Source organism: Choloepus didactylus, chromosome 22, assembly GCF_015220235.1.
Source record: "Choloepus didactylus isolate mChoDid1 chromosome 22, mChoDid1.pri, whole genome shotgun sequence".
Classification (NCBI taxonomy): domain Eukaryota; kingdom Metazoa; phylum Chordata; class Mammalia; order Pilosa; family Megalonychidae; genus Choloepus; species Choloepus didactylus.
This window is the reverse complement of record NC_051328.1, coordinates 44,121,610-44,138,120: the sequence shown is the minus strand read 5'-3', so window position 1 is coordinate 44,138,120 and position 16,511 is coordinate 44,121,610. Positions and strand designations below refer to the sequence as shown.

General features: G+C 51.1%; 1 protein-coding gene across 3 annotated transcripts in view; it reads right to left on the bottom strand.

The window, feature by feature from the left end:
• SPG7 (SPG7 matrix AAA peptidase subunit, paraplegin) overlaps positions 1–13,044 on the bottom strand; it is a 32,019-nt gene extending 18,975 nt beyond the window's left edge. Inside the window, exons 1-5 of one of the 3 annotated variants that reach the window (XR_005213786.1) lie at positions 12,718–13,044; positions 11,426–11,528; positions 10,004–10,093; positions 2,499–2,740; positions 723–862 (exon numbers count right to left, since the gene is read on the bottom strand). Coding sequence is in view for 2 of the 3 variants with exons in the window: in XM_037815668.1 (XP_037671596.1) it covers positions 723–862; positions 2,499–2,740; positions 10,004–10,093; positions 11,426–11,528; positions 12,718–12,906 (764 nt within the window). In the remaining variant the exon portion in view is untranslated. The remainder of the gene's footprint in view (positions 1–722; positions 863–2,498; positions 2,741–10,003; positions 10,094–11,425; positions 11,529–12,717) is intronic. The other 2 variants (XM_037815668.1, XM_037815669.1) reach the window with 2 other exon arrangements.
• Positions 13,045–16,511: the final 3,467 nt, after the last annotated feature.

Below are 16,511 nucleotides of genomic sequence, written 5' to 3'. Positions count from 1 at the left end.
GGCAGCCTGTGGCAATGCCCCAGAGGAGCAGCTGTCTATGTGTTAGGCCGATTTTCTTTCAAGATGTGCTGTCGATTTTGATTAGCAAGGCAAACTAAGCATAGTTGAAAAAAGCGAATCCTTGCTTCTACAACCAAGGAGGGTCTATCATGGCCCCTGCCCACCCCCTACATCATGCGGTGAGACCAGAGTGCGGCCTCAGACCTCTATGTTTTGAGGAAGTCAAGGGGCTGCAGGATTAAAAAGCTCTCGTGTCGGTCTCTGCACCTTCTCGTCAGTCACGGTGCGTGCCAAGGAGTCAACCATAAACCAGTCTCTAGGTCCTGGCTTCAGACACCGTCTATCCCAGCAACATCGTCAAATGATCCAAGTGAAGATGCTGACTGATCTGTCCGCTGAGGGCTACTCAGGTGCCTGGCTGCCAACCACCCCCAGCAGCTCCCACGTGTACCCATTTCTACCCACCCCCACTTTCCTACTTGCAGAAGACAGCACCCCCAGACACGCTGCATCAGGAAACGCTGAGAAAGCTCAAGGCTCTCCAACAGGCCTGCATGTTTCCAGACTTCCCAGCATTACACTGTTAACCCTCCCACATGTGACTCTTGTCCAACGTGGGCCAGGAGAGTTGGGAGTTTTGCTGGTTGTACCTCACACTCACGTGCAAAGCAGAGCCTGGTTTTGTATAGCAGCCAAGTAGCTGACAGAGATAACCAACATACTTTCCAAAGAATCCCGAACGCTTGTAGGAAACTGGGATCCTGTCCTGGCCTGCGATGCCCAACTCATCTTCCGCCGCGCGAAGCTTCTCTTCAAATTTGTCGATGTTCGCAACCTGCATTCGGTACATCAAGGCCAGCCGCTGGGGGACAGAGCAGAGGCGGCCGTCAGCGTGAGGGGCAAGGGCACGCTGTTCCCACCGGCTGGCAGAGCTGCCCTCTCACACATTTAGACAACCTCAGTGGTAGGCAACAGGATGCTCTCGGTGGCCACTGAGAAATGATTGCAGGGAGTACAGGAACCCACATAAAGCCCCGCGGCACAACTGCTGTAGGAGCCTGTGCCAAACGAGCCTACCCACTAAGGCCAGAGAAGGATGATTCTGGAGGCTTCAACAGAGGTTGTGAACCACTGGCTAAATCAGAAATTCAATTAAACGGCTTTTTTTTATTCCAGATTTTAATCCCTCTACCGTCACACAAGGCACGTCTCCTGGTACTTCCACCCTCCAACCACAGCCGCCCTCACCTGGCCTCTGCACGGCAAGCTCAGACTGGAGTATGCCCACGAGAGCCACCAGCCCACAGCCAGGAGCAGACAGACAGTGGGGCACTCCCTCCAGGCCAGCAGGCAGCTCGGGCAGGAGGGAAACGGGGAGTGGCAGCTCCTGCCCCGACAGCAGTCTGTTTCCTACAAACCCCAAACTGCCAAGAGGGAATTCTGAACACTTCCTCTTTAAGGGAGCTGTTTTTTAAGGTGGACTGGCCAAAGACAGGCCTCATGCAGAGGCTGGAACAACTCACGGCTGGAGTCACTGGGCATCCACATGGCTCGGCAAGAGCCAGGATGTCCAGGTCTGTAGCCTCCACCTCAGTTCTGTCAAAGAAGGGTCAAGAGAAACCAAGAATTTCATCCAAGGATTAAGCAACCAGCAAGACAAGCCCCAGAGTTGTCTGTGTGCCCATGTGTGGTGTGGGCTAGCAAGCCCCTTTGGGTGCATGACAATGTGAGAAAGGACCCCATCTGTCCTCACTTAGGAAAGCAGCTCTGCACACATGAACGCCTGCGAGTCCCCACCAGCCTGGGCCCAGAGGAAAGGGTCAGCAAGAAGAGCAAGGGCTGAGCCCCGACCTGCACAGCAGGGCCTGCCAGGTGCCCACAGACGACAGCTGTCGGGGCGGCAGGGTGAGCTGGCGTCTGCGCCCGTGAACACCTGGCAGTGAGGCTGCCAGTGGACCCCACACTGTCCTGGGTGGCAGCTGGAGTTTCTCGGGAAACCTTCTCCGGAGAGAGAAGAAACTCCCTAGGAGTGACTGGGAGGCCTGTCCCCTACAGCACAGTCAATGCCTCCCCCAGTAGCAGATTCTTCAACGCCCGGCCCAGGCACACCAGACGGGCTGCTGTGGCCAGACCTCCAGGGTCCTCCTTCAGCTGCCACCTCCACTTCTCCACCCTGGCCTGTCTCCATCCAGCTCCAGGGCCACTTACGAGACTCTCCCCTGGGGGGTTCCTTGTCCCCTCGAACCACAGCACCCCCAGGCTGGCCGGCTCTCCACCCTCCCTCCATATGCAGCCTCCTCCGTAGCTGTGGCCCTTGGCAGCACATCCCCAGAACACTGCTGACAACTGTGCCTCTCGGGCTCCAAGCTCCCCACGACTCACAAACCTTCCTGGAAACCCCACTCTAAATCTAAAAATACTCAGACCCAGTTTTAAGAAAACCTAAAACCTGAGCACGCATGAATGGGGGAGGGGATTTCCTGGGGCCCCTCACTCACCGGCCGCCCGAACACCACAGCTCCAGGATGCAGGTAGACCTCCACCAGGTCGCTCTCAGGCACCACCTGGACGCGCTGCACCTCGCCTTTGGCCAGCATCTCGTTGACGAAGTCGCTCCAGGAGATGCTGCCGCCGCTGCTGCCAAGCGCATTCAGGAGGCTCATGATGACGGCGACGAGCAGCAGGGTGCGCAGCCGCTCACGGTACATCTGGTCCTCCCTCTCCTTGCGCCGCCTCTCCTCTGCAGGGCCAGGCAGGGGTGAGGGCCCTGCCCGGGCAGCCCGACCCCTGCCCGCCACGCACGGCCCCAGCAGAGCTCCCCGTACCGCAACACCTCGGACAGAAGGGAGGGCCCCACCCGCTCAGGTGACGCGAAACCTTTTTAAAAGCCACGGGTTGTAGCTGTGTTGCCTCTTTAATTGTAAAGGACATGCTCACAAAAGCTACAAGTACAGCAACTTGAAATCTGATTAAGTACTAAATATCAAGACAATACTTATAGCCCCATGGGTAAGCTAATAATAAAACATATCCCTCTGTGCCCCACCTGAATCAAATAAAACCTCCCAATCCCTCTGACGACTCCATGTGCCTTCCCCTCCCTACTCAACCGTCTTGAACTTTTTATTTATCAGAATAGGATTTAACAACAAATGTGTCTTTTATTCATGACAACAAGATATATGGTTCTCTGCAGAGGCATACGGGGGCCCATTTAATTGGAGAATTTTCCCTGAGACCAATTCTTATCAGAACCACCAGGTAAACCCCCCGACTCCACTCAGGCATTGCTAACGGCCTGCTCAGGGTGCAGACGGCGCCATGCTGACATGCTGACTTCTTAGAGGCGGGGAAGAGACACGCCTCGTCCTGCTCTGAGACATTTGCAGAAACCTCTGCAGGAGGAAGAGGGACTGAGCAGCCCGACGCAGCGTGCACTTACGGCTGAGCACAGGAGGGTGGAGGGGACGTGGAGGCCGTGACCAGAGGAAGGCCTGGCAGTGGGCGATGCAGAGCAGGGGCAGCAGCAGCAGCAAGGGGAGGTGGGCGCATCCCTCGGCTGAGGGCACGAAGCAGAACAGGTTCTCGCAGCCTGGGTGGCTCCAAAAAGTCACCCACCACAGGCGAGGCATGGGTTTTCCTCCAAATTCACTCACCAGAAGACCCTCTGGGGAGGAGCAGCAGGCAATGCACTTTATCGACATGGTGCTCTGCGGCCAGGCATGGATGCCAGCATGTCATCCAGGCCTCACCAGCATCCCAGGGCAGGACAGGCATCACCTCCAGCTCACGTGAGGAAGGCGGCAGCTGCCAGGGCCACACAGCTGGGGAGGAAGGCAGCGTGGCCGCCCTGCCAAGCCTGAGCCAGCTGAACCTCCTCAGTGGGGCATTCTCCATGGTGTCGATTTCACCAGGTGCCAGATGTCCCAAATGCCCTGGAGTCCACAACGCCTTCTGAGAAACGTGTGGATGGTCTCCTCCAGTTCTGCCGAGACGTGCCCAGACCCATGTCCATGCTCAGAGCCCCCACCACAAGCTAAGCATCGCAGCCAGCACCTGGCACTCCTTCAGCTCAGCACGCGCCCCTAGGAGGGAGCGTCTGCCCCTCAACCCCATGCACACAGCAAGAGGACCCCGATGAGATGCACACGGGAGCTGAGGTGCAACACTGGGAGGCCACTGAGCCTCCCTGCTCCCACTGAGCTGGACCCCCGCACGGTCAGCATCCCGAGTGGAGCAGGGCAAAAGGCGCACGCCCGGCCCACCCCAGCGAGGCGGGCCAACGAGTGCAGCCCTGGCTGGGTGCACCGCACACAAGCTTAGAAACACAGACAAAACCAACAGGCAAGGGCTGGCACAAGGATGGTTTTGAAAATATGGAGGCATAAGTTAGACATTACATATCATTGTAATAAGCATTTTATATAATAATATTTAAAGTGCAAATTCACAAAAGATAACTAAATAAAGGAAGCGAATTTATGCTGTCAGAAAAGTAGCTAACTATTTAGAAACTGGTGGGCTATGGTGGTTTGACATTGTATGTACCCCAGAAAAACATGTTCTTAAATCTAGTCCATGCATACAGGCGTGAAGCCACTGTAAGTAGGACCTTCTGATGATGCTACTTCAGTTAAGGTGGGACCCACCTCATTCAGGATGGGTTTAAAGCCTATTACTGGAGCCCTTTATACGGGGAAGCAAGACAAAGTGAGAAAGCCAAGGAAACAAGATGCTGAAATCAACAAACCGCAGAGGAGCAGGGCGAGCACGGCAGACGGTGCCCCGTGCCTGCCACGAGGCGCTTTGGGAGGAAGGATCCCGACTGGGCCTCGATCTGGACGTGTCCTCGGCCCCACACTGTGAGCTGATAAACTGACCTTGTGTAAGCCCACCCATTTCATGCCACCTGCTTTGAGAAGCCCAGCAAACTAAAACTTTCTCTATTTCACATAATTCGTAATCTTCTTTTCTAACTAAGAATGTTAGCAAACTCGGCACACACATGCACGCTGAAGAAATACTTCCCAGTGGCCACTCTGCGAGGGGGTGCTCAGCAATCAGGATGGACACCACTCTTTCAGAAGCTTTATGGGATCAAGGATCTAATTTCCGACACCAATGGTGATTCATCTAAGACACCCTAACTCTGAAATCCCATGTCCCTGGCTGGGCGGCTCTGCTGAGCTTTCTGTAGTATCCAAGGCAATTAAAATATTTCCAAATGTACACCCCAGACTACACTACAGCACTGTCACTCTTCCTACTCTACCTACAATACTCCCTGTACAAAAAGGATGTGAACCAACTCTAGGATTTGCAAGGGTCTGTTTTTGGCATATGAAGCAGTCTAGGCTTTTAAAAGACGTGGCTTGGTTTAAGAGAAGTTAGCTTTGTACACTTTTAGTAATAATTTCTCAAAAAAAAAAAAAAAAAAAAAAATAGCTTGGATTGGGGCTTCAATCCACACCTCTTCTGCTTTCTTCTCACACTCCGGCGTCTCTCAGATACACCCCAGCCAAGCTTCTCACCACTGCACCCAGGCCCTTCCTGCGGACGCTGTTACAGGGAGGGGCCGCCAGGAGAGGAAAGGAAAGCCACGCGAAGACCCAGCCTGTACATGGCAGCATGTGGTGTTCTGCTCCTTAGGGGATTAGAAACCATGAAGTCCTAACTCAGAGCAGTCACTTTCCAGAAGCTTCCATGATCATCCACAGAAACCTGAGATTTCCCCCAGATCCTGCCCTAGCCTCTGGGCCCTCCTCAGGCAGGAGCAAAGCACAGCAAGCCAGTGATGAGGTGGGCCAGGCCCCCACGACCCCAACATCCAGCACAGCCCCTTCTAAAGCCCCTCAGTGAGATGTGCCAAGGGCCATGGGAAGCAGTTCACTTCTCCAGCCCCTTAATCTCACTTCTGAAATGTTAACCTAAGGAAACCAACCTTAAAAAAATATATACATGTCTGTAGCAATGACTAGATAGGAAATTATGAGGATCAGTACTAGAAAGATAAAGTGAAAACAGTAGGAAGGAGATGGCTAATACGACAAAGAACTGGCAAACAAGGTAAGATTTTGAGGTCTGGGAAATGAAACAAAATCTGACCCCAAGATTCGAAATATAAAATGACACTTAAACACTCTAACATGATAAAAAGCATTTCGCCTCCCTGGAACTCTCTCTCCGTCCTTCCCATCAAGTCCTGAGTTTCTTTCAGGGGCAAGTTCCCCGAGCAATTCCTCCAAGCCCTCGGGAGCCGGGCAGCCGCGGACAGCCCTGGCCCATCACTTGGTGGTGCATTCATTCACAATTGTGGAGGGAATATTCCAGGTGTTTTTTTTTCCTCCCGCATATTTCTGATAGTTTAGTTAGGCTCCCTAAATAAACCACAAGCCCAAAGAGTGCTGAGGTTACAACTTAGGTTTCTACTGCCTGAGTCCTGGGTAAAACCCCGTCCCAGGCGCTAAGCAATTTCAGGCAGCATGCACGGCAGCCTCCTGCAGAAAGGCTGGGAGTTTTTGTTGCCAAAATTCTTCTTCAGGAAAAAAAACACCAATAGTAGTAGGTCACCTCAAGCAGAAGTCACCTAAATACAAATTACTGATGCTACTGAATTTCAAGAAAACAACTTCTCCATTTCAGATATCCAGCCTAAGGCAATCAACTCCATTACCCCAAATGCAAGCACCACAACGAAAGCCCACGAGGAGCGCATGAGGCAGTGACGCGAGTGGCTACTTCCTGCTCGCTGCTGTCGAGGCAAGTCCTGCAGCGAAGAGAACTCCGCCTCCCAAGGGACAAGGGGTTCCTGCACACAAAGGCTGTCTGAAGATTCCAGCAAGTGCTTCTTTTAAATTACACTTTTAATTTGAGGTAACCATAGACTCAGAGGCAATTATGAGAAACGATCAGCCCCTGTGGCTGCCACTTCCAAAACTACAGGACAAGACCCCAGCCAGGACCTCCAAGTGCCAGGCCCACGTGCTCTCAGGTGGCTCCTGAGACAAGGGTCCCTTGTGCCGTCCCCCACCCCCAGTACCCAGCAGCTGTGCCGCATTTCTGAAACTTTGTCATTTCAAGAATCTTATATAAATGAGATCCATCCAGTATGAAATCATGAGGGATTGGTTTTGTCCAGTGAGCATAATCCCTTGGAGATCCATCCAAGCTGTTGCACATATCAAGAATTTGTTCTTTCGGGCACCGAGTATTATTCCAAGCAACTGCTGCTTGGAGCATCTCTGCCTGCCACTGTTCTGTGCAGCTGGAAGCTGTGGACCATTTCTAAGCGACCTTCAGCACCAGCTCCCCCATGAAGAGGCAGAAGCTCCCTCACATGGAGGGCAGCAGTGGAGCCCAGCAACGCTCCATGTGAGGCCTGTCGGAGGCCAGAGTTGCGGGCGGACACGGAGCTGGCTCATCTTGTGAGGCCTGCAGCCTTGATTGCTTACGTGCAAACCAGCTCCCGGTATGAAGAACCCAGGCAAAGGGACAGGGGTGACACTAGGATTAGTTCTCACACACACACAAAAAATACCCACTGGCTGAGTAAATAACTCTCCTCTAACTCTAATTTAATACATGAGTTTCATCTATTTTCTCAAAGCCAGCTACAATTTAGCCCAGAATAGTCACCAGAAGACAAGAAAAGGAAGGCAGGGGGCTGCGGACACCATCCTCTGCCCTCCCCCAGAAGCACGCAGCTGCAGGACAGCACAGGCAGTGCGTGACGGGGCCGTGCGCCTCCTGCATCATGGCACCTGCTAGGTAAGGTCTGGGGCCGAGTTCTACTCAAGAACCACCCTTGTGAGTGTCTACCACACGCCGAGAGCAGAAACGAGGCGGCACTGGGGCCTTCCCCTCCAGGAACGGGACCAGCCAGGACAAGGCAGGATTCACACACAGCGCGGCCCCGTCGGGCGCTTCCTCCTAGGACCTCTTCCCTGCTTAGAACCAGAAAGGCCTTTCCTAGCTCAGGATAACATCTATTACCCCACATTTCCTTCTAAATATTTTACAGTTTTGCTTTTTACGTCTAGTGATTCAATCCATTTGGAATTCACTTTGGTATTTGGAATACGGTAAGAATCTCATTTCATCTTTTTCCAAGTAACTGAGCAAGGGTTCCAAACCATTTATCACAGCCCATCCTTTCTGCTGCCCTGACAACACAGCAGTTCTCGAGTGCACGAGGGTCAGCTGCTGGTTGTTCTGCTCCTCTGCTAACCACCCTCCCCACTACTGGACCAGCACATTCATTTGTTGGGAGAAAACAATTTTAAAATCTGCTAAAATGAGCCTCCCAAAATTTGTTTTTTAAAATTCTGTATATTTTCTAATGAATTAAGCTCTTATCCCATTCCTCTACTCCCTCTGATTCAGAATATTTCTAAAATGAATGGCATACTTGACAGCTATATGACATGGACATGGAACATGAAGATACACACATTCAAAAACTTGGCTTTAAGTGAAAACTCTGATCTCAGCGATAGGTTACAACTTTTTCCTAATGTGAAGCACTCATCTTGACAGCTGAATTTGGAGTTTTATTTTAATGCCTCTTAGGAAACACTACTAAGAAAATGAGAACGGGATTCTTGACCTGGATCTCTTTAGGCAGTGAAAAATGTGAACTTTTAAATAACTGTGTGAGCTACAGTGATGCCAAATCCATTGAAACTGTAGGGAAAATAAAGAAAAATACAAATTACCGAAGCACATGCAGTAAGACATGTAAGAATGCTGGAGAAAGTTCTTCTGAAATCATCCAAAGCTACGATGCACGAAGACGCAGAAGCCTTTAGAAGGCCTAGTGAAGGGTTCGTGAGCTCGTCAGTGGCCTGAGGTTCTGGTTAGTCAGTTGAGCCAGAGACCAGAAATGCCCAAACTGAATCCACCCTGTGGTCATGAGTCGTTTCCAGAAGCCAGGCCCTGTCCCTAAGGAGCTTGAGGATGGTGAATAACAGCTCCTTGCAGCCTCAAAGTGCACAGGCATCACCTCTGAGTAATGTAAGCTTCAGAAAAATGCAGCAGCTCGTCCAGAATCAAGTAGCCAAGCCCTCATTCCCACAACCGCTGGACTTGGGGGCTGGCTCTCCACGTTCATGTTGGAAGCAATGCGTACAAAGCCCTCATTCCTACGTCCTCATAATCTTCCTGAACTGTGACAGGGACAGAAAAGTGCTCTTAACAGTTACCAGAAACTCAGTCAGAAGCCTTCTCCTCCTCAGGTAGCTGCCAAGTTCTCGGAGAAAGATGAGAACTGGAGAGCGGGGGCGTCAGGTGGGCTGAGGCGGTAGCAGGGCACCTGTGCAGCTGCCTCACCCTCTGGGCACCTCGGGCGCAGGGCTGCGGCTCACAGAGGCCGCCTCGCGGAGCACAACGCCCTCCTCCAGGGCCCTCAGGGCTCCTCAGGGCCCTGCTCTGCTCCCTCCTAGGTCACCTGTCCCCGGCAAAACCAGCCCCTACATATGAGGGAGCTCCTTGAGAGACCCAGCCCAGAGCAGGGATTCCGTGTTCTCGAGATCTGATTCAATTCCTACTCAAACACCAGTCTCCTAATAAACTCACCATCCTCATGTGTAAAAGGGACTATTTACAGGGCTGTCTGGAGCACGAGCACGAGGTGAGAGACGCACGGCCATCACTGAGCAGTGCCGCATCCATCGCGCACAAGGTTTAGCGGTTTCCATCATTATTGTGTTGTCTTAGAGACTTCGGTTATATTTTCCTCTCCCCTCACACTATCAGGTCAGTTCTGGCCCCTTCCTGCCCATGTGCAGGCAAAGCCAGCTTGTCTTCAGGATGCGACAAGGGGATACAGATGCTGAAGGAAGCATCTCCTCAAGGGTAACACAAAGGACCCAGCAAGCGTATCCAAGACAGAAACGGGGCAGGCTTGTCAGGAAGCCCGAGGCCCTGGTTTCCTCTGCTGAGCCTAGGATCCACTCAGGAAGACAACCTGAGATGGCTCCTGTTTAAGAATATCAGATAAATATACCTTCATCGTCTTCAGGAGTCTTCCCCTTGGATTTATCACTGTCCTTGTTCTTCTGTTTCATCCTTGAGGTGTTAAAATAGTAAGTAACACCTACAAGGAATAGGAAAGAATTTGACAGTCAAGATTTGCAGCTGTGCAGGAGACACTGTGGAGAACAGTGTACCCTCAAATGACCAAACTGAAACAGAAACCATCTGGAAAACCTTGCCAATAACATCTCTGTGTTTAAGATAGTAAAGCATTTCCTTCTATCATTCTTACTAGGATATTTACCAATTATAGAACAATAAACAATTTCAATTAACGAGGCTTAATAGCTTTGCTATTTAAATTAGCCACTATGAGGCAACAAACATTACCTATGAACATAAATCTGAGAAAATGTCATGGGTTTGTTGGAGACCAATCCCTCCAGTATATAAATTTACTTTCAATGCATTTAAACAAATGAACAATCCCAGTGGCTTTGGCATATGCAGCAAAAGCAGCAAGCCAGCTGCCACTATCACCGAACAGACGAACACAATATACTTCACATAAAAAGCTTTGTTTTGTCCGAGGTCTGAACAAATCAGACTGTTTAAAAAAAGGGGGGGGGCGGTGACAGCAATTACTGGACTAACTCTCTTTACACAGACACTAACAGAATTACAGGGAACCAAAGCCGCCCTGCCACTTTAACAGGGTATCAGGCTATTTCAGAGGCTGAAGCGTGCACTTCACCTGTGCGTCCATCTTGGCGCAGCTGGTCATGAGTCCATTTAAGAGAAAAATTCTTAATGGCAGAAATGCAAGCTACCAACTCACAAGGCAAACAGCAGACTCAGCACTATTCCCTATCATATATGGGCTGTTTAAATTAGGAGCCAGAATATTTTACTTTTCCCTGATACAATTGGATAAAGGGAGTCGAAATCACCCTGTGTCAGCCCTAAGGTTGTTCAGCCTGAGCTCAAGACAGCAGGATATGAGGATCTCACTAAATGGTACAATTCTATCCTAAGAATAAATTACCTGTAGTTATTTCAGTTATTATCATTTAGATATAAAACACTCTTCTACCTACGTAGATCTTTTCTGAAGGTTTTTGAAACTAGACAGATAACATGAAGAACCTTTTTGAAGGAGTCCAATTACAGCTATACACCACCAGAATTCAAAAAGTAAAAAACGGACAACTCAAAAAAAAATGAGCAAAATTGACCTGGTCAGATCTTAACACAAACTCCCTTTTTGTAAACTTCATTTTGGAGCAAGCAAAGTCTGTGAATCTCACCTACTCACAACGAAAAGAGGCCAAATGGGTGATTTAGTTCTCCCGTCTTATCCTAATTTATTCATAAATGCCCAGAAGTCCAAAGGCGCTGCTTGTCAGATAAAGAAAATCTCTGCCCTGTCATTTCTGTCAGTATAGACACACACCTAAAATTTTCCAGAGATTGACTGGCTTCTGAATTAGATGTTGTTTCAGTAATGACCCGCTGATCACTTGAAAGGCCGGGGATGGCAGCCACAACTGTGAGCTCTGAAAAAAAAGAACAAAACCAAAGCTCATGCCAACAACACAATGCACCAGGCAAGGCAGGTTAGCTCCTGACCGCACTCTTTAAAAAACTGCCCCGATAATTATGCATGTTCACTATGCTCTAAAAGACCCAAATGAAATAAAGCAGTAATCTGAGCATTATTTCAAAGTTAGAAGATAAAAATCAGAAGATCAAAAGCAAGGGAAATCAAACTCAACTGAGGACACAGTGCACTGGCTGCAGCTCTGTGACCCGAGGCTAACACTCTCTCGCAAAGGGATGCATGGAGCCAAGGGCTCTCCGACGTCGCAGGTACTTGCCAGCCCCTTGGCTGACACCTCAGAAGAACGATTCCTGCCAGGGGATCCCCACATACGTCAACTTTACCAGTCTATGATCCCTGATACTCTTTCCAATGTGAGTGTTTTCCTGTTCGAGCACGTCGTACATTCTTAGGAAGGTCAATATCCAATGTAACCTTTTCTATCTCTATACTATCATTGCCTTCATTTGGGGAATTTTTTTTTCCCTTAACTCACATCTGCTCTGTTGCTGCCTTAAAGAAAAGCAACAACTTGCTCAAGTGGAGCGTGCTCCATATCCTAACTGAAAGCACGCAACGCCTCAGGCCACAGGACAAAAACAAAACGCAACTACACGACACTCTGCTCCATACAAAAAACTTTCTGACAGCTCACTCGGAGCAAAAGCAAACTAGTATTCCGAAGACATTGGCATCTGATCTATACGATTCAGATGTAAAACAATTCTCTGCTGGAAACTGATAAAGCTCTAGCTGGATTCCATTTTTAAGCGACAGGAAGAAAGGCAAAAAGGCCACAGACACACAGTATGGAGGGTGGAACCCCCAGGGTGAGCGCTGTGTAGCCGCAAGCCTGCCCTTGCCGGGTCAGCCGCGGCCCCCGCGCGTGCCCGCACCTCCACACCGGAGCAGCCCGCCATGAGCTGAGCGGCTTCAGAAACCGACGCCCAAGCCCCGCGGAAGCCGCGGGTCCCTCGCTTTCGCAACCCCAGAGCCGAGCGGCTCCCACGCCCGGGGGCCCCGCCTGGAGGCCAGGGGGTAGGCGCCGCCGAGACCACGCGGGAACGCTCGGCGGGGCGCGGGGGGCGGCGGGCGCGCGGCGACCTTCAAGGACGTCGGCGGGACGGGCCGGCCGCGGGGCTCACCTGCGGGGCCCGGCCTCCAGGCCCGGCGGGACCCACCGGAGGCCTCTGGGAGCAGTAGGGCCGCCTCCTCCCGGCCCCGGCGGAGAGGCCTGGCCTCCAGCCCGGGTTGGGGCCCCGCAGCCGCCCGAAGCCCGGGCCTGGACCCGGGCCCTGGCGGAGGACGCGCAGCAGCATCAGCACAGTCGCCATATTGGCCCGGGAGCGGCGCCTGCGCGGTGCGATCCTCTAAGCGCCTGCGCGGTCGGGATCCCTAGGCGCCTGCGCGGTCCGGGCTTCCCGAGCGGGATCCCCGCGCTCGGGGCCGGATCTTGACGTCACGCGATGGCGGTGGTTTGGCGCCCCCAGGTCGGATTCGGGTTCCCTCGCCGTTTCCTGAGGTCCCACCACGCGCCGGGCGCCCAGGCCGCCGCCCGGCCCGGCGGACGCATCAACCACTTGGACAGGCGTCTGCGCCCGGAGTCGGCCTCCGTGGGGAGCGCGGCTCTGGCCCCCGCGTCCTGCGCCCCCGAGGGGCTGAGGGCGGCCGCGGCAGAGGAGCGAATTGAGGCTCACCAAGGGCGCGCGCGCAGTGTGCGTGTGTTGTGTGGGTGCACTGTGTGGATGCGCTGCGTGTGTGTGCTCTGTGTGGGTGTGCATTGTGTGCGCGCTGTTTGTGTGCGCTGTGCGTGCGCACGCTGTATGGGTGCGCTGTGGGTGTGCTGTGTGCACTCTGTCTGTGCATGCGCTGGGTGTGCGCCCGGCGGGGCGGGAATAACCAAGGGAAAATCCGCAGCAGCGCTGTTTGCACCTTCGTCTGAGTGGGTCTGCGCACTGACCTCAGAAGGGGGTTGCTCCTTGAACCCTGCTAGGGCCAGAAAGCTGGCTAATGGCGAGAGCTGCCCGGCGCGTGCTCGAGTACCCGGAAGGTTGACACAGGAGGGCCACAGGCGTTACACCTGGGCAGGGAGCAAACACACGAACTCGAGCTGTGGATTTAGATTGAGGAGGACCGCCTTGAAAGGAAAGTGAGGCAGCACTTCAGGGCTCCGGAGTGAGCCTGGAATATTCGTCCTGCAGGGCTGCAATTCTGGAGTAGATAACCATCTTCTGGGACCAGTATTTTCTCCTATCTGAAGATGGTCAGTGGCCTCAGTGCTGGAGATCATTTCCAGCGTGGTGATCGCCCACTGTGCCCAGGCAGGATGCCCCAGGAGACCCCCACGTCTGCACTCTGTCAGAGACAAGGGGGAAGACTGCCATTTGGTTACCTCATCTCTTGTGCTTGGCCTGGGCCCAAGCAGGGTCACTTCTGGATGTTTTTAAAGGGCAAGTTGGGCAAAGGCAGCAGGAGAGAACCTGGGGGAGTTCCCGCCCCCTGCCTTCCCTTTCAGGGGGCCTCTTGTTCCCTAACCTTTCCCCTTTCTCCCTTAGTTCTAATTCCACTTCTACCTTTGGACACACTTGACACCTGTGGTCATTGCTTAGCTCCTTGACTGCTGATTACTTAGGACTGAAAAGCTTGTTCAACAGAAAAAACAGATAGATGACAAAGGTTAAGATTATGGTGACATGCTTGTTTCCGTGGTTGTCTATTTTGATGGTTAGATTCATATGTCAACTTGGCCAGGTGATGGTACACAGCTGTCTGGTCAAGGAAGCACTGGCCTAACTGTTACTGAAGGGACATTTGTGGCTGGTTAATAAACCAGAAGGCTGGTTTATTAAATCATCAGTCAGTGGGCCGCACCTGTGACTGATGACCTCAACGCCAGGTGTGTCTTCCAAAAATGAGAGAATTCAATCAGCTGGATTTAATCCAATCAGTTGAAGACTTTTAAGTGAGACAGACAGAGGACCTTCACTACTTCTTTGGCTAGCCAGCGAAGCGTTTCTTAAGGAGTTCATCAGAGTTGCCAGTTCACTGCCTGAGGAGTCCATCAAACACCTTCATCAGAGTTGCCAGTTTGCTGCCTACCCTACAGAATTTGGACTCGTGCATCCCCACAGTTGCATGAGACACTTCAATTAAATCTTTTATTTAGATATTTCTTGTTGATTCTGTTTCCCTAGAGAACCCTAACTAATACAACTTGGTACCAGGAGTGGTTCTTGAGAAACAGAATCTTAAAATGGGCTTTTACAATTGGTTTTCTACTCTGATTAGATTCAAAGGCACTAATGACTCCATTTCCAATAATCAAGATGGCACTGACAGCCCATGGCGTGAGTTGGCAATGGAGATATGCAAAATATCACTGTTTGATTCTCCCAATCATACTCTAGTAAGAAGCAAGGATCTGGGTGACAGTGTTTTTGACACCTTTACAGAGTTTTGCAGAGTTAAGAGGTATAATGATGATGGCTGGTTGCTCTTGGATTCGCTGGATAAAGTTAAAAGAGAAAGGGACTAACTCAAGGCTTCAAATTTGAAACTTAAGTGCTGTATGACAGATGTAAAGGTTTCTATGTGTGCCCTGAAAGAAAATCTTATTTCCTGTGGCCGAAGACTTGAGATTTCTGAGAACCAGCCCGAGTCTCATTGTGCGACTAGCCGATTTACAACGTAAACAAAAATAACCTTGCAGGGTGTCTGCTAAAGTAAAGGCATTGATTGGAAAAGAATGGGATCCTGAAACCTGGGATGTGGACATATGGATTGATAATAATGGCAGTGAGGACACTGGAACCCTGGATTCTGCTGCGTCTTTGTTAGATATTACCTGTAGTGGTCTGTCCTGAGGAAACAGCCCTCGCACTTCCAGTCTTCCCTGAGGAGACAGATACCCAGTCTCCAGTCTGCTTTGAGGAAACAGCTTCCCAACCTCCAGTCTGCCCTGAGGAGCCTGCCATCCAACCTCCAGCTAAAGAGATGAACCCTTCAGTGCCTGCTAAACTTGTAGTCACCTCTCCTGAGGAAGCAGCCCTCACTTCTGTGGAGAGATTAATCCTGTTTCACAAGAAGAAACTGCCACGGAATGTCCTGAAGTAAGTGGTTTGAAGGATACTTCTAATTCTTTTCATGACCCACCCCCCCCACCCCCACCCCCAGTCTTTGCTTCAAGACTAGACTAAAATCCAAACAGACCCCGAAGGGTGAGGTACAAATTGTGACCCTTCAGGAATTATGCTATACTCCAAAAGAACTGTATGAGTTTTCCAATTTATACAGACAGAAATCAGGGTGTGGGATAATGGCAGAAGGAGTATACAGTTTGATCAGGCTGAATTTATTGATATGGACCCACTAAGCAGAGATTCTGCAGTCAATGTTGTAACTCCAGGGGTTAGAAAGCGTATTAACAATTTGTTTGGGTGGTTGGCTGAAACATGGATCAAAAGGTGGCCGGCATTACCGGAGGTCAAAATGCCAGAACTGCCCAGGTATAATGTAGAGGAAGGGATCCAAAGGCTTAGAGAGAGTGGAATATTAGAGTGGATTTATTATGGAAGACCTGCTCACACACCCCTGGAATGTCCAGAGGACACACCTTTTACCAAGACTGTGAGGAATAAATTTGTGAGACTAGCACTGTCATCCCTGAAGAGCTCTGTAGGTCAGATATTACTGTAGGAACTGCTGTCACTGAGCTGGAATCCTTAAACACAATGGGAATAATTGGGTCCCAAGTCAGCAGAAGCCAAATGGCTGCAGTTAATCATCAAAGACAAGGTGGGCGTAGCTACCATAATGGAAAACATGTTCAAGGCAGCAGTCAAAATAATCTGACTCACAGAGACTTATGGCTTTGCCTAGTAGATCATGGAGTATCTAGTAGTAAAATAGATGGGCTGTCTACTAAATTCTTGGTTGAGCT